This window comes from Lynx canadensis, chromosome E2, assembly GCF_007474595.2.
Source record: "Lynx canadensis isolate LIC74 chromosome E2, mLynCan4.pri.v2, whole genome shotgun sequence".
In the NCBI taxonomy this organism is placed as follows: Eukaryota; Metazoa; Chordata; class Mammalia; order Carnivora; family Felidae; genus Lynx; species Lynx canadensis.
Genome location: NC_044317.1, coordinates 49,726,912 through 49,749,358, shown reverse-complemented (window position 1 = coordinate 49,749,358; position 22,447 = coordinate 49,726,912). Strand labels below are relative to the sequence as shown.

The following is a 22,447-nucleotide window of genomic DNA, read 5'->3' as shown; positions in this document are numbered from 1 at the left end:
TTCATTTGGTATCTACACCTGTCCTGTCGTTTTTCCTTCACTCCTCAGTGACAGTACTTGCCCAACATTTGAGATAGTTTCAGTCGGACATCGTATTTGACCTCATTCAGCTGTTTTTCAGCACCACACTGTACTTATTAGTGCCAAAAATCTAGGCCTTAACTTATACTTTACAGAAAACGTTGGCATCAGGACAACACATGACAGAAGAGTCATTAGACAAATCCAGAATGTGAGCAATCCTACATGCCAACCGAGTTACTTATTTCAGCAGGTCAAGGGCACACAAAAAAGAAGGGGAGCTGTTCTAGATTATAAGAGGCTCAAGTGACATAGCCTTGAATACAATTAATATTCCAGCATAAAGGAAAACGATAATATATTTATTCCCCAGGAGAAACCTGAGCAACCAAACTTTTTCTTCTCTTTTCCCTCTTTGCAGATTTTTCTGGATTAAGCCATTATTTCATCTCCTGTCCTCCCTGAATCACGTCCTCCATAAGACAACTTAAAAGTTTTTATGTCTAGAGCAGGGAGAAGATCAGTGATGTGATACTAGAAGCTTAAAGAAGAAAAATACTTCAAGATTTTATAAAGGTTTCCAACGTTTGTCTCTGTCAGTATAGCTCCTCCCATTTGCCTTATGACTCACGTTTCATAATCAGCAATTAAAGCCAAGGAAATGTGGAAAACATTTGTTGCTTCTGCTTTATGGCCTGATCAATCAATGGTTGCATCTGCTTCTTGTCGATTCTTGGCATCCACGTCCATTCTTGTGGATCTTGCGATGAACACTTCAGGGTAGGTAGCACTGTCGGTTCTAGACGCATGCACGCCCATATAGACTAAAAAAGGCAATCCAGTCAAAGTAAGGCTGAGACTCTATTTGTCAAATTCAATACTCTGTATAGGTCAGCACAATGTCCTTTTAGTATCTGCATTCCGCTCCCCACCCCCAGCCCGCCATCCCTTCCTTTCCATAATCCCCTCCCCTCTACTCTTTCTCCAGTTCACTGGTCTCTAGGAGGTAGCTTCTTAGAATAGCTCCATAGTTTGCTTTGGTTGAGTTTTTTCTTAGTTTTTGTCACTTAGTTTGAAAGAAAAAAATTTTTCAAGAAAACGACGGGGGAGGGGGCGGCCAAGCTCCACTAACGGTATAGAATTAATTCGTACTGACTATCCAAAAGAGAATACCGCCTGTCCAAATACTGACTATCCCAAAGAGAGAGGAGAGCCTTGAGGAAAGGCCACTCCGCAGGAGGTTCCGGGATTTGCAGTCCACCGATGCACAAGGTCAGACGCATCACGCTCCCGAAAGACGCCTCGCTTGCATGGTTGGCTGGAGATAATACAGAAGTACATCAAGGAGTTCTGTACCTGTGGCAGCATTTCGGGGTTACGGAACTCGCTCCGACCCGCAGGCTCCGAAATACAATCCAGCCTCTCGCTGGGACAGCCGACACTTCCACCCTAGGAAGGCGACGAGGTGGCCTGGGAATTCTGGGAAGTGTAGTCCCGGAACTCAGTGAGGCTGGATAACTTCCGCCGCAGGCGGCCAAGGCGGCGTCCCTGCTCCCGCCGGGAATTCTGGGAAGCGTAGTCCAGGTGGGGGGGTTTCTGTAGGCAGAGTCGCTTCCGCTCCAGGTACGCGAGGCCGCGGCCTTCGTTCCTCCGCGAAAGGTGAGCCCCTGCCTCCCCGGGGGCCCTCCTCGCGGCCGCACTGACCTGGCTTCCCATTGCCTTGGCCCACGGTGACCAGGCTCTGGACGCTGGGGAAGAGAAGCCGCCTGCGGCCAAGGGCGGGGTTGGTGTTCCCTTTGAATGAGCTCTGTGGATTGCGGGGCGGTGGGCGCATCCCCGGCTCGGGGCCGGGCCGGGCTCCCACCTCGCCGGGCGTGAGGGTCTCCTCCTGGCTGTGCGCCTCCCCGCCCTTTCCCCGACCACCAGCCAATGCTGCCGCATCCCAGCGGTGGCATATTCGGAGAATTTCTGTGCGTCTCTGCCTCTCTTTCCTCTTCTTCAAGTGGATATTAGCGTCTACCTAATAGAGTTATTTTGCGAGTTAAGGGAGGATGGAGAAGTGAAGGACTTAGAGCTTGGCTTGGGGTTTAAAAAAAAAAAAAAAAAAGGCCCCTGTTAGCAGTACCTTTTAATTTCTCAGTCCCCTGAAAGCTTCTGTGAACCTGGGATGGGGGTCAGAGTTCCGGCTCCTGGCCTTTCTCAGATTCCTGAAGAAAGCGAAGCTGCACCCAGATTCCTAATTTTTTTTTTTTTTATCTAAATGTAGGTTTTTGTAGGGGTTATTCCCGGATGTTGTCTGCACTGTCCACTGTAATGTACATGGGAGTTCTGATGAAGTGGTGATTTCTCTGAGCCTCCTTTCCTTCCCCAGCCTGGACATCGTTGAAAAAGGCTGCTGGGAGGGGGGAATGACGCTTTGGCTCCTGGAAGAAGAGCCTCACCTGAGTAGGACTTAGCATCTTTCTTCCTCTTAGGTTATCTCCTCTCAGGGGAGAAGATGTTTCCTTTACGCATCTGCAAATTCTACCAGGAACATGCCCTGACTTTTGTTTAAATACAGGAAGGGATGGGGGAGTACTTGGGCACGAGTAATAAGGGTTGTACTTACTTTTTAAAAAGTTGTTATTTATATTCCAGTTCGTTAACATACAGTGTAATACTAGTTTCAGGTGTACAATATAGTGATTTGACATCCAACACCTGATGGTCATCACAAGTGCCCTCCTTGGGGGCGGCTTGGTGGTTCTGTCGGTTGAGCGTCTGACTCTTGGTTGCCCCTCAGGTCATGATCCCAGGGTGGTGGGATCCAGCCTGTCTCGGGCTCTGAGCTGTGCTTGGAGCCTGCTTGAGATTCTCACTCTCTCTGTCTGTCTCTCTCTCTCTGTCTCTCTGCTCCCCCTCCCCCCCCCCAAAAAAAAAGAAAGGGAGGGAGGGAGGAAGGAAGGGTTAAAAAAACACAAGTGCCCTCCTTAATCCCCACCTCTTATTACCCATCCCTCCACTACCTCCATTCTAGTAACCATCAGTTTGTTCTCTATAGTTGAGAGTCTGTTTCTTGGTTTGCCTCTCTCTTTTCCTTTGCTTGTGTCTTAAACTCCACACAGGAGTGAAGTAACATGGTATTTGCCTTTCTGTGACTAACTTGCTTCACTTAGCGTAAGACTCTAACTGCACTCATGTCGTTGCAAATGGCAAGATTTTATTCCTTTTTTATGGTTGAGTAATATTCCATCGTGTGTACATATACTGCATCTTCCTTATCCATTCATCAGTCGAGGGGTTTCCATGATTTGGTTGTTGTAGATAATGGTACTGTAAACATCGGGGTGCATGTATCCCTTCGAATCAGTATTTTTATATCCTTTGGGTAAATACGTAGACGTGCAATTGCTGGATCGTGGGGTAGTTCTATTTAGAACTTTTTGAGGAACCTCCTTACATTTTGTACCTTGGATGCACCAGTCTGTATTCCCACCAGCAGTGTAAGGGGGTTCCCTTTTCTTCATATCTTCGCCAACAATTGTTGTTTCTTCTGCCGTTGATTTTAGCCATTTTGATAGATGGGAGGTGGTATCTCATTGTGGTTTTGATTTGCATTTCCCTGATGATAAGTGTTGTTGAGCCTCTTTCCGTGTGTCTGTTGGCCATCTGACTGCCTTATTTGGAGACTTGTATGCTCATGTCTTCGACCCATCTCTTAACTGCATTATTTGTTGTTGGGGGTTGATTTGTAGAAGTTCTTCATTTATTTTGGATATTAACCCTTTATCAGATACATAATTTGCAAATATCTTCTACCATTCTATAGGCTGCCTTTTAGTTTTGTTGATTGTTTTCTTTGCTGCGCAGAGCTTTTTATTTTGATGTAATCCCAGTAGTTTATTTTTTGCTTTTGTTTCCTTTACCTTAGGAGACCTGTCTAGAAAGAAGTCGCTACAGCCACTGTCAAAGAGGTTACTGCCTGTGTTCTCCTCTAGGATTTTGATGCTTTCCTCTCTCACATTTAGGTCTTTCATCCGTTTTGGATTTGTTTCTGCGTATGATGTAAGAAAGTGGTTCAGTTTCATTCTTTTGCATGTTGCTGTCCAGTTTTCCCAACACGATTTGTTGAAAAGATCATTTTTTTCCCATTGGATATGCTTTCCTGCTTTGCCTAAGGTTAATTGACCCTATAATTGTGGGTCCATTTTTGGGTTTTCTGTTCTGTTCCATTGATCTTGGTGTCTGTTTTTCTGCCAGTACCATACTGTTTTGATTACTGCAGCTTTGTAATTTAACTTGAAGTCTGGAATTCTGATGCTTCCATCTTTGCTTTTCTTTTTCAAGGTTGCTTTGTCTACTCAGCGTCTTTTGTGGTTCCATATACATTTTAGGATTGTTTGTTCTAGCTCTGTGAAAAATGTTGGTGGTGTTTTGCTAGGGATTGCCTTAAATGTGTAGATTGCTTTGGGTAGTATTGACATTTTAACAGTATTTGTTCTTCCAACCTATGAGCATGGAAAGTCTTTCCATTTCTTTGTGTCCTCATCAATTTCTTTCATCAGTGTTTTCTAGTTTTCAGAGTACAGGTCTTTCACCTCTTTGGTTATGTTTATTCCTAGGTATCTTATTATTTTTGGTGCACTTGTAAATGAGATTGATTCCCGCTGCTTCATTATTGGCGTATAGAATGCAGCAGATTCTGTTTTTTTGAATCCGGTGACTTTACTGAATTTGTTTATCAGTTGTAGCAGTTTTTTGGTGGATTTTTTTTTTGGATTTCCTATATAGAGTATCGTGTCATCTGCAAATAGTAAAAATAGTATCGTGTCATCTGCAAATAGTGAAAGTTTGACTTCTTCCTTGCCGATTTGGATGCCTTTTATTTCTTTTTGTTGTCTGATTGTTTAGGTTAGGACTTCCAGTACTATGTTAAGTAACAATGGTGAGAGTGGACATCCCTGTCTTGTTCCTGACCATAGGGGGAAAGCTCTCAACTTTTCCTCATTGAGGATGATATTAGCTGTGGGCTTTTTGTATATGCCCTTTATTATATTGAGGTGTTCCCTCTAAACCTATTTTTTTCAGGTTTTTTTTAAAAATTAAGAATGGATATTGTACTTTGTCAAATGCTTTTTCTGCATCTATTGAAAGGGTCGTATGGTTCTTATCTTTTCTTGTATTAATGCGGTATATCACATTGATTTGTGACTATTGAATCACCCTTGGAGCCCAGGAATAAACTCCACTTGATTATGGTGAATGATTCTTTTAATGTACTATTGGATCCGATTTGCTAGTGTTTTATTGAGAATTTTCACATCCATGTTCATCAGGGATGTAGTTTTCTTTTTTAGTGGAGCCTTTTGTCTGGTTTTGGTATAGGGTAATGTTGTTCTCATAGAATGAATTTGGAAGTTTCCCTTCCTTTTTAATTTTTTGAAATAGTTTGAGAAGAATAGATATTACCTCTTCTTTAATGGGGCGCCTGGGTGGCTTGGTCGGTTAAGCGTCCGACTTCGGCTCGGGTCATGATCTCACGGTCCGTGGGTTCGAGCCCCGCGTCAGGCTCTGTGCTGACAACTCAGAGCCTGGAGCCTGTTTCGGATTCTGTGTCTCCCTCTCTCTCTGCCCCTCCCCTGTTCATGCTCTGTCTCTCTCTGTCTCAAAAATAAATAAACGTTAAAAAAAAAAAATTTAAATGTATGGTAGGATTCCCCTGTGAAGCCATCTGGCCCTGGACTTTTGTTTGTGGGGAGATTTTTGATTGCTGATTTAATTTCTTTGCTGGTTATTGGTGTGTTCAAGTTTTTATTTCTTCCTGTTTCAGTTTTGGTAGTTTATATGTTTCTAGGAATTTATCCATTACTTCCCGATTGTCCAGTTTGTTGGCATATACTTTGTCATAATATTCTCTTATAATTGTTTGTATTTCTGTGGTATTGGTTGATATTTCTCCTCTCTCATTTGTGATTTTATTTATTTGGGTCCTTTCCCTTTCCTTTTTGATAAGTCTGGCTGGAGGTTTATTCAATTTTATTTTTTCAAAGAACTAGCTCCTGGTTTCATTGATTTGTTCTATTGGTTTTTTTGTTTTGTTTTGTTTTTTGTTTTTAGTTTCTATATCATTTATTTCTGCTTTAATCTTTGTTCTTTCTGCTAGCTTTAGGCTTCGTTTGTTGTTCTTTTTCTAGCTCCTTTAGATGTAAGGTTAGATTGTTTATTTGAGATTTTTCTCTTTTTTTTTCCTTTCTTCTTGATATAGGCCTCTATTGCTATATACTTCCCCCTTACGACCACTTTTGTTGCATCCCAGAAGTTTTGAACTGTCGTGTTTTCATTTTCATTTGTTTCCGTGGATTTTTTTTTTTTAACTTCTTCTTTATTTCCTTGTTGACCCTTTCATTGTTAAGTAGCATGTTATTTAACCTATATGTACTTGTGGTCTTTCCAGATTTTTTCTTGTGATTGACTTCAAGTTTCATAGTGTTGTGTCAGAAACTATGCGTGGTATGATCTGTCTTTTTATATTTGTTGAGGGCTGATTTGTGACCTAATATGTGATCTAGTCAGGAGAACATTATGTGTGCACTTGTAAAGAATGTGTATTCTGCTGTTTTAGGATGGAATGTTTGGATAATATCCGTTAAGCCCATCTGGTCCAGTGTGTCATTCAAAGCCATTGTTTCCTTGTTGATTTTTGCTTAGATGATCTGTGCATTGATGTAAGTGGGCTGTTAAAGTCCCCAACTATTGTATTATTATCAATTAATTCCTTTATGTTTGTTATTAATTGTTTTATATATTTGGGAGCTTCCATGTTGGGGCATAAATATTTACAATTGTTATATCTTCTTACTGGATTGTTCCCTTTATTAAAGGGCCCTTCTTTGTCTCTTGTTACAGTCTTTGTGTTAAAGTCAGTTTGTCTGATGTACGTATTGCTACTTTTGCTTTCTTTTGACATCTATTTGCATGGTAAATGTTTCTCCATCCCCTCACTTTCAATCTACAGGTGTTGTTAGGTCTAAAATGAATCTCTTGTAGGCAGCATATGTAGAGGGTCTTTTTTTTCCCCCCTATTCTGACACCCTATGTTTTTTGATTGGAGCGTTTAGTCCATTTACATTCAAAGTAATTACAATAGATATGTATTTATTGCCATTTTATTACTTGTTTTATGTTTTCTCTGATCCTTTCTTGTCTTTTTCTCTTTCATGTTTTGCTTATTTTCCTTAGTGATATATTTGGATTTCTTTCTCTTTATTCTTTGCATATTTATCAGTGGTTTTTGATAATATGGTCACTGTTAGGTTGGTATATAACCTCTTCTGCATATAGCAATCTATATTAACTTGATGGTCATTTAAGTTTGAACCTATTCTTTTCTCCTTTCCTCCCCACATTTTTATATTTGTCATCATATTTTATATTTGTGTGTGTGTGTGTGAAAGAGAGAGAGAGTTCCTTGACTGAGTTTTTACATAAATATTCATTTTTACTGCTTTTGTTTTTCTTGCCTTCATACTTTCACTTTTGGTCTCTCCTTTCCATTCAGAGTCCCCTTTAATATTTCTTGCAGGATTGGTTTAGTCCTCGTGAACTCCTTTGGTTTGTCTGGGAAACTCGTTCTTTCTCATTCTATTCTGAATGATAGCCTTGCTAGATAGAGTATATTTGGCAGCAGAATTTTTGAATTGAGCATTTTGAAAATATCATGCCACCCCCTTCTGGCCTGTAGTTGCTATTGAGAAATCTCCTGCTAGCCTTATGGGTTTTCCCTTGTAAGTTACTGACTTCTTTTGTGTTGCTGTTTTAAGATTTTTTTCTTTGTCACTGTATTTTATAAATTTAACTACAATATGTCTTGGTGTTGGCCTGCTTTTGTTGATTTTGTTGGGGGTTCTTGTGCCTCCTGGATCTGGATGTCTGTTTCCTTTCCCAGATTTGGGAAGTTCCAGCTATTATTTCTTCAAATAAGTTTTCTGCTCCCTTCACTATCTTCTTCTTCTGGGACTCCAGTGATACAAATCTTACGTTTGATAGAATCAGTGAGTTCCCTAAGTTTTGTTTTGCATAATTCTTTCTCTGTTTTATATAGCTTTATTGTTTTCCATTCCTTTGTCTTCTGGGTTATTAATTTGTTCTTATACTTCTTCCAGCCTGTTGGTCATTGCATCAAGCGTGTTTCTAATCTTATTTATTGCACTCTTCATCTCTTTTTTAACTCTTTTATCACTGTGTTAAGGGTTCCACTAACGTCTCCACTCTTTCTCTAGTCCGCTGAGTAGCCTTATGATTGTTGCTTTAAATTCTCTATCAGGTATGTTAGTGATGCCTGTTTCACTTAGATCTCTAGCCGTGAACTTGTCTTTTCTTTCATTTGGGATACATTCTTCTATCTTCTCATTTTGTCTGAGTCTCTGCCTGCCTCTCTGTGTTAGAGCAGCTAGTTATGTCTTTGCTCTTGAAAGTAATGACCTTGTGAAAAAGAAGCCATGTATTTCCCAGGGCCTGGCACTTCAGGCTGTCTACAGTGTGTGCTGGATGCACTCTGCTGTTGTGTTCTGGTTGCTCTGTCCTTCAGGCCAGTTGTCTGCAGAGGTTCTCCTTGCCTGCAGAGGCTCTCTTTGCCTACTGTGGGCAGTGATTGGTCCCTGGCCTAAATTTGGTGCGTTTTAAATAGGTGTGCTCTGGTCTGCTTGTGAAATGAGTCTCTGCACCATCTCCACTGGAACTGAGGCCCTGTAAAACTCTCTGGTCTGGAGACATGGTGTGGGCAGGGGTTTGTGTTGGTCTTCTGGGGGAGGGGCCCGCTGTGCCGAGACTGAAAAGGCAGTTCCACTGGAGCACAGCAGGGCGGGGCTTGGTGCAGGCAGGTTAGGCAGCCAGGGTCTGTGCTGTACTGCTTTCTGCAGGTGGCTCTGTGCTCATGCTGAGGGATGGGAGAGGGAAATGGTGCCGGGCCACCTCCTTTATCCTGGGGAGGTGTCTCTGTGAATGCTGCCTCTCGGGGACATGCTCTGAGAACAGCAGATAATCTCCCAACTGTGTGCCCCAGCTGCTCTTCAGATTGCTGCTTTCGCGCTGCATTCCCGTCGGTTGTTTGCCTGTCTTTCTCTTCAAGAACAGCTTCTCTTCAAGAGCCTTCTGGGCTCTATCTCAGCCGAGCCCCCTGACTTTTAAAGCTCCAGGCTTTCAAAGTGGAGACTGTAAAGTCCTAGGGAATTCCTCTAAAGTATTTGTCTATTCAAACCTTACAGGTGAGCCTAAGTATTGTCTTTATCATCTAGCAAGGTACTGAGATATATTACTATAATCCAGAATTACAGCTTTTCAGATCGCAACTTTATCATAAGGGCAGTAGTTGGCCCTAAAATTATGTAAGGGCCATTGAACAAGTGGCTTGGACATGGAATTTATGAATGGCCCACTATCATTTCTTTTCCCCCTTCTTGGCATCCCAGGCTTGCCTCCAATTTAGGTCCTTTAGTTTGTTTCTGAAAGCAGAGAGAACACCTACCTGAGGGGGCTCCTTTCCCTCGTGTACAGTGAAAGTGAATATCAAGAATCTTATGTAAAACTGTGGAAATGTACTATGTAAGTGCTTGGCAGAATATTTCCCTGCTAGTGTAATTTTTGGAAGGTGTTTCCTCCATTTATTTAAAACTACCTGTGCAATTAAAAAATGCCATGCAGGGAAAAAACCCAAAAAACAAAAAGCAAAAAAAAAAAAAAACCCAAAAAACCTCTAGGCTTTAAGCCCCGCACAGTTGTAAGAATGCACAAAATTCAGCCCCTCTCACTTTCCAAGCCATTGACAATGGAGAAACATTCTCCTCGGGTGTCCCTGGTGTGTTCCTCTCTTTCTCGCTCCCTTCTCCACGATCGCGGCACCCTCCCCTCGACAGCAGCCAGGATCTGTTTCTCCCCTAAACTACATCTCTGCATTTCTTACCTTCTTGGATGTAGCCCCTTCTCTCTGTTTAGTGGTAGAGTTTGTTCCGTCAGTCTTCAGGTTGATTTCTAGGGTATTTAGCTTGATCTAATAGTTACCTAGTTGCATTTGTGGGACCAGGCAAGCCTAGTGTCCTCCTGCTCTTCCACCGTCTTCCTGTCTCCTAACGATTCTATTTAAACATTTAATGTTAAACATCATCCTAGAAATTTTATGTGAATTAACATATGCAATCCCAACAAGAGCCCTATGGGGGCCCATGGATACTGTTATTCCCATGTTGTAGATGAGAAAAGGGAGACACAGAGGGCATAAGTTGTTTGTCCTAAGGTCACACACCTAGGAAGGCTGAGCTGGGATTTGAGTTAGGTTTCAACCTATTGCCTTAGTTCTTACTATGCTTAGTAACATGTTGAGAAGGCATGTTTTGGATTTTTGTAGAGGGCCATGAAAGCTATGTCAATGAACTTTGAGTTTTTGATAAGATATTTTCAGTCATCTGTAATTTAATGGCATTTTATTTGGAATAATATTTATATTTCTAAGTGAAATAAGTCAGAGAGAGACAAATACCGTATGATTTCATTTATATTAGAATCTAAAAACCAAACACAACAATAACAGACCGATAAATACAGAGAACAAACTGGTGGTGGCCAAAGGAGAGAGGGCTGGGGGTGATGGGTGAGATAGGTGAAGGGAGTTAAGAGGTACAAACTTCCAGTTATAGAATAAGTCACAAGGATAAAAAGTACAGAATAGAGTCCATAATACTGTATTAATTTTGTATGGTAACAAATGATAATTACACTTAATGTGGGGAGCATTGCATAATGTATAGAATTATCAAATCATTGTGTTGTATACCTGAAACATAATATGTCAACTATACTTTAATTTAAAAAGACTAAATCTTAGGGGGGTGCCTGAGTGGCTCAGTTGGTCAAGCGTCCAACTCTTGATTTCGGCTCAGGTCATGAGCTTACAGTTCATGAGATCGAGTCCCACATCGGGCTCGTGCTGACAGCGTGGAGCCTGCTTGGGATTCTCTCTCCCTCTCTCTCTGCTGCTCCCCTGCTCACTCTCTCTCTCTCTCTCAAAATAAATAAATAAATATTTAAAACTTCAATCCTAGAAATTTATAGTTCATATTCTGATTATAGAAATAACGATGGCATATTGTAGAGAATTAAGAAAATACCTGAGGTATAAGGAGAAAAGTTTTTTTTTTTTTTTAAGGTTCTGTTCTCTATTAAAGGGATTTTTCCTTTTTTTTTTTTTTTTAAGGTTTATTTATTTTTGAGAGAGAGAGCACCAGTGAGGAAGGGACACGGAGGGGGACAGAGGATCAGAAGTGGGCTAATAGCAGCGAGCTCGATATGAGGCTCAAACTCACAAACCATGAGATCATGACCTGAGCTGACGTTGGACGCTCAACCGACCGAGCCACCCAGGTTCCACAAGAGAAAAGTTTAATTGCCAGTAACCACAGGTTGTAGAGATAACAATATTAATATTTTAATGTTTTCCTGGTCCATACATATAGTTTTGGCTTTTTTTACTAAAGATTTACAAAGTAGATATAGGTTTTATTTCTCCCGTAAGTTTTTACTGTGGAAATTTATAAATATAGCCAAATGTAATAAGAGTAACCATAATGAGCCCCAGTGAAACCATCACCCGTATTTAATCCTTGTTACCATTTGTCAGCCTTGTACCCCCACCGCCCCCAGTCTTTTTGTTTCAGCCTCTTAAAGCAAATCCCCAACATTGAGTCAGCATGATAGTGGTTTGTTGGTTGTCATAATTGCCAGAAATTGATTATCATTTATTTTTTATATCCAAGACCAAGAAAGGGAGATGTTAGCAGCTACTCTAAGGTTTTCACTTCAAGCATCTTTGATGCTTGGAGAATGTTAGTTGAGAAGGCTCCACAAGAACATGGCACTTTGGAGAGGGATGGTGATGGATTTTGTTTTCGTATATAGAATTTGGCTTACCTCTGTCTGTTTTTTTTGTTTCTTATCCCTCTCTTTCCATACACCTGCAGTTCTTGTGTTGCTGGGACCATGTCATATTTTTCTCTGTGTGTTCAGCACTCAGTATAAGATGGGTCAGGGTTTCTGGTTAGAATAACTACTCAACAGACGGCTGGCATGAAATGTTGGCAGGGCAGAATTTCTGAAATTGGAATGAGGTAGCAAAATGGTCGATGGCGATATTCCTTAATCTCAGTTAGTATTAGTGAGCTATATAATCCACCAACTATTTCAGAGTGTTGAAAAGTGGATGGGCAATTCTTTTGATGATCGAAAACATATTTCCTAAGAATCACTGTATTTTTTCCTAAGAAATACATTGGTAGAAATAATAATAGCAAATGTTTGTAGACTGTTATGACTAGGAGGCAGTGTTTCCAATAGTTTACATAGATTGACTTCTTTCTCAGGGCATCTGGGTGGCTCAGTCTGTGAAGTGTCCGACTCTTGGTTTTGGCTGAGATCATGATTTCACAGTCGTGAGGTCACGCGCTGCATGGAGCCTGCTTAATATTCTCTCCCTCTTCCTCTGCCCCTCCCCAACTCACATACATGCTTTCTCTCTCCAAAAAATAAAATAAATGAAGGAAAAAACCTTATTTCTTATAACAAACCTAATACCCTTATATTACAGATAAGGAAATGGACTTATAAAAAACAATTCTTGTAAAGTTCACTATCTTTTTCTTTTGGGGGTCAGTTTTATTCATTTTAATGCAGGTGTAAATGTATATAATCACCACCATCATCCGATGCAGAGCAGTCCCATCAGCTCCCCAAATTCCCCTCCTGTTTTCTCTTCATAATCATCCTTCACCACATCTGTAACTACCGGCAACACTAGACCCCTACAGGCTTGTCTTTTTGAGAGTGTCATATAAATGAACTCATACCATATGTAAACTTTTGAGGCTGGCTTCTTTCACTCAGCCTAATGCTTTTGACATTCATCCACAGTGTATGTATCACGGCTTCATCTGGCTAAGTGTTCACCATTCTTGCTGGTTAATACTCCATTAATTAATAAAATATATATAATATAATATATATTATAGTTTATCCGCTCATCCATCCACTGAAGGGTATTTGGGTTGTTTCCGGTTCTTGGCTGCTATAAACATTTGTGTACAGATTTTTGTGCCTATTTCTCTAGTGTATATAGCCAGGAATAGGAATGTTGGGTCCTATGGGGATTGTATATTTAACATTATAAGAAACTACCAAACTATTCTCCAGGCTGTCTACCGTCCTGCATTTCCACTAATGATGCATGAAAGTTCCAGTTGTTCCACACCTTGGTCATCATTTAGCATTGTCTGTATTTTACTTTTAATTTTAGCCATTCTAATGAACGTGTATTACAATCTCATTGTGACTTTAACTTACATTTCCCTAGTGACTAATGATGTTCAGCAGATATGTTTTTCACTTATTTGCCATCCTTGTATCTTTCTTGGCTGAAGCGTTTATGTTTTGGTGAAGAAAGTCTGCTCTAATGAGACGCTTCATTTTGTCTTTAAAGTTTACTCACTTTTAGAGAAAGAGAGAGAGAGAGGGCAAGTATGAGCTGAGGAGGGGCAGAGGGAGAGGGAGAGAAAGAGGATCCCAAGCAGACTCGGTGCTGTCAGCACAGAACCCGATGTGGGGCTTGATTCCATGAACCACGAGATCATGACCTGAGCCAAAATCAAGAGTCGGATGCTTAACCAACTGAGCCATCCAGGCGCCCCGATGAGACATTTCATTTTAAATTTTCGAATTTTTCTTTCTTTCTTTTTTTTTTTTTTTGTAGTTTCAAGTTTTTATTTAAATTCCAGTTAGTTAACATATATTGTAATATTCGTTTCAGGAGCAGAATTTAGTGATTCATTATTTACGTATAAAACCCAGTGCTTATCACACGTGCCCTCCTTAGTACTGATCATCCATTTAACCCATCCCCCCAGCTCCCCTCCCCTCCAGCAACCCTCAGTTTGTTCTCTATAGTTAAGAATTTGTTTTATGATTTGCCTCTCTCATTTTTCCTCCTATGCTCATCTGTTTCATTTCTTAAATTCCACATAGGCGTGAAATCATATAGTATTTGTCTTTGATGGACTTTTTTCGCTTAGCATAGTACACTCTAACTCCATCCATGTTGTTGCAAATGGCAAGATTTCATTCTTTTTGATGTCCCATTAATATTCCAGGCCACAACTTCTTCATCCATTCATCAGTCAGTGGACATTTGAGCTATTTCCATAATTTGGCTATTGTTGGTAATGCTACTATAAACATTGGGGTGCATGTATCCCTTTGAATCGGTATTTTTGTATCCTTTGGGTAGATATCTAGTGCAAATTGTTGGGTTGTAGGATAGTTCTATTTTTTACTTTTTGAAGACCCTCCATACTGTTTTCCAGAGTGGCTGCACTAGTTTGCATTCTGACTTTTCTCGACATCCTCGCCAACATCTGTTGTTTCCTGTGTGGTTAATGTTAGCTATTCTGACAGGTGTGAGGTGATACCTCGTCGTTTTGATTTGTATTTCCCTGATGATGCGTGATTTTGACCATCTTTTCCTGTGTCTGTTGGTCATCTGTATGTTTTGGGGGAAATGTCCATTCATGTCTTCTGCCCATTTCTTCACTGGATTATTTCTTTTTTGGGTGTTGAGTTTGATAAGTTCTTTATAGATGGTGGATACTAACCCTTTATCAGCTATGTCATTTGCAAATATGTTCTCCCTAAATGTGAGACAGAAAACCATCAAAATCCTAGAGGATTACAGGCAGGAATCTCTTTGACATTGGCTGTAGCAACTTACTAAATATCTCTCCTGAGGCAAGGGCAATAAAAGCAAATATGAACTGTTGGGACTTCATCAAAATAAGAAGCTTCTGCACAGCGAAGGAAACAATCAACAAGACTAAAAGACAACCTTTGGAATTTGTTTTCTAATTTTTCTGACCACTCCTTTACTGTGAATTGAGGATATTTGTGATGAGGGCTTGGTCTGATAATGTTGATGTGTGTGTGTGTGTGTGTGTGTGTGTGTGTGTGTATACATATATATATATTGATGTGTGTATATATATACATACATATATATGTGTGTGTATATGTATATATATATGTGTATATATGTGTGTGTGTGTATGTATATATATATATATCTTTGCCTTCTAATTCACTAACAAAATATTTCACTCCAATGTGCCTTAAAAGTAAGACTTTGAAAGTCTATTTTTATCTTCTTGTTTTGATGTAATTAGGATGTACCTGTAATACAAGTTAAAATATTGTGGTATAGCAATACATGTGCTACTTGAAGTGCTTGTGATTTATAACTGAGCCACGGTGATTTGGATTGTGCTTTGTAACAGTACAACGTAGTAAGTTGCACATATACGATGCAGTTGTTGCAACTATAGGATTCTGCTGTGGTATGAAAGCAGCCAGAAACAATACTTAAACAATGAGCGTGGCTCTGTTCTAGCAATGCCTTATAGAATTTGTGAATTAATATCTATGAAATTTGATTTTTTCATATGTCATAAGATAATAGTCTTTAAATTTTTTTTTCAACCATTAAAAAAATCAGTGTGAGTCCATCACTAAGAATGGTAAAAGCCAGGGGCACCTGGGTGGCTCAGTCGGTTAAGCGTCTGACTTCAGCTCAGGTCATGATCTCACGGTTTGTGGGTTCCAGCCTGTGTCAGGCTCTGTGCTGACAGCTCAGAGCCTGGAGCCTGCTTCCAATTCTGTGTCTGCCTCTCTCTCTGTCCCTCTCCCCCTCATGCTCTGTCTCTTTCTTTCAAAAATAAATGAACGTTAAAAAAATTTTTCTTTTAATTTTAAAGATGAATAATGAAATAAGATCTAAATAAATTTTAAAATACCCATCCGTCATTAAACTTTTCAGAAAGGTGGTCTCAGTGTGTAAATATGAAGTAAGTCCTCTTTGCCGCCCAGATGCCTTACAAGACACGTTTACAAGGATGGTTTTATGATGAAGATTAGTATCTGGTTTTCTCATAATAGAAATTGGTATAATTGCAATAGTTTTCTGCTATTCACGCGTAATCCTAATAGCAATCGGATAATGTCGGTTCCATTATGATCCTCCTGCTTTAGGTTACAGAAATGAAACATGGAGAGGTTGTTAATTAACCGTGGTTAAATAGATGCATATATTGTATATTATAGGCACTATAATATATATTACATTATGTATTATTTATTGTATACAATATGTTATATATTGTTACATATTGTATATAATATATATATATATACAGTATATATGTTATATGTATATTATATATTGTGTATAATACATGTGTTGTATATTGTCATACATCATATATTGTATATAATATTTACGATACATATTATGTTATATGTTCTATATTACGCATGCGTATGCTGTGGCAGTGCCAACATATAGCAGATATACAGCAAACACACAACGGTGCCAGGTTTTGAAACAGAATTTTGTGCCCGAGTCCACTTCTAACCAGTACATCCCAGGGCCGCTCCTTTCCCACGTGTGGCGGGATCGGGGCGAATTCCTTAGGAGCAGAAAGGCAACGTGAGGAGGGAGGGCTGAGGGTCACTGTGCAGCCTGTCCCATGCTTGCGGGCATCTGGAATCCAGCCGACTCTGGGCTGCCTTTTTCTCTTTTGCACCAAGCTGCGTTTCCCTCCCTCGCCTGGTTCCTTTCTCAGTGCCTTGTTTTGCCTTCTCAGGTGTCCGCCTTTCCCTGGGAAAAGGAGGAGAAAATGATCAAGTTCCAGGTGAGCTGGAGTTTTCACTTCCGTCACTGAGCGCATTATTTCACTTCTCACTGAGGGGGACACGCTTTTTTCTCTTCCTTGCCAAGAAGAAAGAACTACAGCAGATGTTTAAGACCATCTAGGTGCCACGCAGTTTCCTTTTAAAACACGTTTTCCTTCCAGTTTCTGTTTTATGTTCTTCTTACTGCACAAACAATAGTGTGCAAGAGAAATAGACATTTTAAAAAATGGGAGGCACCTGACCGGCTCAGTCGGTGGAGTGTGTGACTCTTGATCTCGGGGTTGTGGGTTTGAGCCCCACATCGGGTATAGAGATTACTAAAAAATAAAATCTTTTAAAAAAAGAATTTTTAAATTTTTTTTTAATGTTTATTTATTTTTGAGACAGAGAGAGACAGAGCATGAACGGGGGAGGGGCAGAGAGAGGGAGACACAGAATCCAAAGCAGGCTCCAGGCTCCGAGCTGTCAGCACAGAGCCCGATGTGGGGCTCGAACTCACGGACCGCGAGATCGTGACCTGAGCTGAAGTCGGACGCTTAACTGACCAAGCCACCCAGGCGCCCCAAAAAACAATTTTTTTTTTCAACGTTTATTTATTTTTGGGACAGAGAGAGACAGAACATGAACGGGGGAGGGGCAGAGAGAGAGGGAGACACAGAATCGGAAACAGGCTCCAGGCTCTGAGCCATCAGCCCAGAGCCTGACGCGGGGCTCGAACTCACGGACCGCGAGATCGTGACCTGGCTGAAGTCGGACGCTTAACCGACTGCGCCACCCAGGCGCCCCACCAAAAAACAATTTTTTAAAAAACTTTATTTATTTGAGAGAAAGAGAGAGAGTGTGTGAGCAGGGGAGGGGCAGAGAAAGAGGGAGAGAGAATCTTAAGCAGGCTCCATGCTGGGCGTGGCACCCAATTCGATGTGGGGCTCAATCTCGGGACTATGAGATCATGACCTGAGCTGAAATCGAGTCAGACACTTAACTGACTGAGCCACCCAGGTGCCCCTGCCAAAAAAAAAAAAAAAAAGTTTTAAAATGAAAAGGCCCACACATTATTCTGCTTATAAATTAACCTTTTTCCACAGTCACTTCATATGCATTATGATATGCAATAATAGCTATAATTTTGAATTTTTTTCACTTAAAATTATTTCACCTAACATGTGTCATCTTTTATTAATTTCAATGAACTGCTGTACCTGCCCCCTTTTCAACTATGCCCCATTCACAAGTTAAGTTCTTGGGAATTCTGGCAGTTTAAGGCAACAGTATCGGTTTTACTACCAACAATCTTTCCAAAAAAGCAATTCTGAGAGAATTCTGATACAATTTATCCTTCTGTTGTAGGGACTCAAAACTAAAAAAAAAAAAAAAAAAAAAATTGTTTTCCTAATGCCTTGGCTACTTTATAAAAAGAATACCTAAAAGGTGGTTCTGTCTAACCGAATCCTACTGAAGCTGAATGCAGAAAAAAATTGTGTGAGATGTTTTCAGACAAAAAGAGCTAGATTTTGTTTTTCTTCTCAAGACCTGAGACTTTCTTCGTGTGTGTCTGTGGATGTGTCCTTGTGTTTCACTCCTTGTATATTAACTCATTTTGTTAGGCCGATAGACTTCATTAAAAAAATTTTTAGACTATAGAACAGGCAGGCACTTTGCACCTGTTACTTTATTCACTGCCCCGAGGGGAATTTAGAATAATCTGCAATGTTAACATGAAGGTAAGACGGCCCTGGAGGTCCAAGTCCTGCTCACGTTCCTACAGCAGACAAGTGTCTGGCCAACTCCAAAGGCTTTCCCTCCTGGATCAAGGGTATTAGGCGCATCATTTGGGAGGAAAGAGAGGCAAAACAAAACAAAACAAAATCCAAAACCAAAGCAGTATTCTCACGCAGAGGCTGAAGGCCTCGGGTCGTGATATTTAGAGCTCCAGCCAGAACAGATGCAGCGTTGACCCGGTCTTCATACAAAAGATTTAAACCCCCTGCAGTAAAAAGTTAGAAGACAAACAGCAAAGTAGAAGGCGAAGTATTTACAGCGTATTTGGAAGAAAAGGACTGAATGTCCCCCAAACGAATATTTGGAATGCGACAAGAAATAGAGACGCCCGGCAAATACGTGAAGAGGGAATGGTCTTCATTGCTAGCCACCTTTGTAAACATTTTGCTAAATAGCTGGTGTTTACTTTCCATGTCTACTTCTGAGATTATCAGAGTTGGGTTTTTTTTTTGTTTTTTTTTTTTTGTTTGTTTTTGTTAGGTATTCATGTCTACTGTTGGCCAGGGTATAGAGGTTTAGGAATTTATACTTGAAGAAGAAGCAAGAAAAATCTTTTTGGAGGAAACACCTGTCGTTAAGAGCTCAAAACACTAAAAGCTGTCCTTCAGCATTACCATTTCTACTTTTTGGAATTTATTTTAAGGGGATGAGCCAGGATCTATGTGAAAGGATTTTTTTTTTCAGCCTTGTTTATAATAGATAAGCTGAAACTAAGTCAGCATGCATCGTTTGGATCAGTGCATTGTATCCTAGGCCATCAACTCCTTGACTTACTATACAGCCCCACAATGGGATGAAAGCTGGTCGTAAGAATGATTATGATAACAGTTAACATCTATCGGGTACTTAGGTCACTCGTTTTATTATCAGTACCCTATGCTGCGCGTATCAGCATGCAGGTGAGAGAATCAAGAACTTTTCCAAGGTCACATAGCTAGCATGAGGCAGAGCCTTCCCACGTGAAGCCTTGCCCACATCACAACATTATAAACGCTGCACACTCCAGAGGGGGTACAGAGGACGAACTAGACGCTTCAACAGTAAGGGTGACTTTAAAATATCAGTAGCCCATGATGCCAACAAAAAGGGAGCAATTTATTTGTTTGTGTGGCAGCAACTTGGTGTGCAAGGAGTTCTTTTCTTGCAGCCCTTTTGGTGGCTGGAATGAGTAGTGTAGAAGGCAAACAGAAGGCAGCTACTTCGATTGGGTCCCCAGAATCTAGAACAGCTTCCCATCCTTGACACACACTTCATGCTGCCCCCTTCCATAATCATGGTCTGCGTGTGCTTGGTGTTTGTAGGAGCCGGTGATGTTCAAGGATGTGGCCGTGGTCTTCAGTGAGGAGGAGCTGGGGCTGCTGGGCCCCACCCAGAGGAAGCTGTACCGAGACGTGATGCTGGAGAACTTCCGGAACCTGGTCTCTGTGGGTGAGGACAGGCATGCGGTGACTGAATGCCAGCCGCCTTGGGGTGTCTTTAAATGTGCTCGGGTGTTTCAAACTCTGGGACTCTTGAAACCATCCTCTGAGCTTGGCCAAATAAGAGACCTAATAATCCCTGTACAACACAGACAAGATGTCTCTGTCTAGGCAAAAATCCGTCCTTCCAACTATGTAAATGGGCAAATTGTGGTTCTGCAACATGGTTTGTTGTGAAATCAATTTGGTGAGTTGCTCACCTTCTTCCCTCCTCCCACCCTAGGGTGCCAGTAATGGTAACTGTTTATTAACTTGATGTTTCAGAGGTTTTTTATTTTTTGGTTTTTGTTTTTTGCTTTAACAATGTATTTGTAGGGGTGCCTGGGTGGCTCAGTCGGTTAAGTGTATGACTTTGGCTCGGATCATGATCTCACAGTTCGGTGGGTTCGAGCCCAGCATCAGGCTCTGTGTGCTCATGGCCTGGAGCCTGCTTCGGATTCTGTGTCTCCCTCTCTCTCTCTGCCACTCCCCTGCTTGCCCTCTCTCTCTATCTCAAAAATAAATAAACATTGACAAAATTTAAAAAAAATGTTTTTGTAAATAACTTCAAATGTACAGAACATTTGCCAAGGTAAAGAACAAGAACACCCCTATAGCTTCTACCTAGATTCACCTATAGTAACATTATACCCCATTTATTTTTGTAAAATAAAATATTTTTTCTCTCTCCAAATATATTTGTGTGTATATATGAAAACATATGTGTATGTATGATAATTTTTTCTGAGCTACTGGAGGGTAAATTGCATACGACATGGCCCTTTATCTCTGAATACTTCAGTGTGTATGCAGAGTTTGGGAGTCCCCAAGGCTACTCTCAGTCTGACACCGGTCGCAAGCTCAGGGGTCCCTCAGATAACCCTCGGCCTCAATAATTCGGTAGAGGGACTCTCAGAATGCCCTGAAAGCTGTTATCCCCACGGTTCCGCTCTATTACCTGGAAAGGATACAGGTTAAAATCAGCCACGGGAAGGGGCGCCTGGGTGGCTCAGTCGGTTGAGCGTCCGACTTCGGCTCAGGTCGCGATCTCACGGTTCGTGAGTTCGAGCCCCGCGTCCGGCTCTGGGCTGATGGCTCGGAGCCTGGAGCCTGCTTCCGATTCTGTGTCTCCCTCTCTCTCTGCCCCTCCCCCATTCATACTCTGTCTCTCTCTGTCCCAAAAATAAATAAACATTAAAAAAAAAAAATCAGCCACAGGAAGAGGCACCTGGGGCAGAACCCAGGGGGTGTCGGGCACCAGCTCCTAGCGGTCTCTCCCAGAGGGGTCGTGCGCAGCACTAACTGTGCCCGGCGGTGGCGGATCATCCTGCACGTGGAGTGTCACCAGCCAGGGAGGCTCACAAGAGCCAAGGTGCCCAGAGCTTTTATTGCGGTTTGGCCGTAGCGATGTGGCTGGACACCTGTGAGGCTGACCTTAGTTTCCAGCCCCTCTGGAAATCAAGCCGATAGCAGGTGGGCCACAGGCCCCACCAGAAGTCACATTGTAGCCCAGGGCCTCCAGGTGAGAAAGACACTCGCACCAGACAGGAAATCCCCAGGACTTAGAGATCACTTCCCAAGAGCTGAGGACAGAGACCAGGCGTCTCTTTGGGCATGGTTAATTCTTCACGAGACGGTCCATTTTGTAGAAATAGCAATATTCTCTCACGTATTCCCCGTGCAGATATAATACTTTTACATCATCTTTCATTTGTGCTCTGATTGTAACAGTAGAGCAACTTACATTCCTTAAAGCTGATTTTTCTCTCCCCAGAGCAAGGCCTAGTCTTGAGTCTAGTCTAGCTGCCATGTCTCTTTAATCTTCTTTAATTTGGAACATTTGTACACAGTTTCTTTGTCTTTTATGACAGTGACATTTGGAAGAACGCTATAATTCCCTTTCCCCCATTTTTCATATAATATTCCCGAGACTTCCCTTGTAATTAGGTTCAGATGATCCATTCTGGCTGGAACTCTATATTGGTAGTCCTTTTGAGAATATCACATATAGAGGCACACAGTCTGTCCCCCGTGGGTGGTGCTAATTTTTTAAAAAATGTTTATTTATTTTTGAGAGAGAGAGAAACAGAACGTGAGCAGGGGAGGGGCAGAGAGAGAGGGGGAGACACAGAATCAGAAGCAGGCTCCAGATTCCCAGCTGTCAGCACAAAGCCTGACGCAGGGCTTGAACCCATGAACCGTGAGATCATGCCCTGAGCCGAAGTCGGACGCTCAACTGCCTGAGCCACCCAGGCGCCCCGGTGGTGCTAATTTTGACCACCCAGTCAAGGTATTCAATTTCTCCACTATAAAATCACTGCTTTGTTTCTCTTGCAATCATAGGGCGACACTTTTTAAGACTACACAAATATTTCCCTATAGATTTAGCATCCAGTGATGATTCTTGCCTTTTCCAGTCTTTACCATGGTCATTA

At 41.4% G+C, this 22,447-nt stretch overlaps 1 protein-coding gene across 1 annotated transcript in view; it reads left to right on the top strand.

Moving 5' to 3' along the window:
- The first annotated feature begins 1,616 nt into the window (after window positions 1-1,616).
- The window catches only part of ZNF112 (zinc finger protein 112), a 32,985-nt gene continuing 12,154 nt past the window's right edge, over window positions 1,617-22,447 (top strand). Inside the window, exons 1-3 of the mRNA XM_030299104.2 lie at window positions 1,617-1,680; window positions 16,728-16,775; window positions 19,857-19,983. Of these exons, the coding sequence (XP_030154964.1) occupies window positions 16,761-16,775; window positions 19,857-19,983 (142 nt within the window). The 5' untranslated portion in view covers window positions 1,617-1,680; window positions 16,728-16,760. The remainder of the gene's footprint in view (window positions 1,681-16,727; window positions 16,776-19,856; window positions 19,984-22,447) is intronic.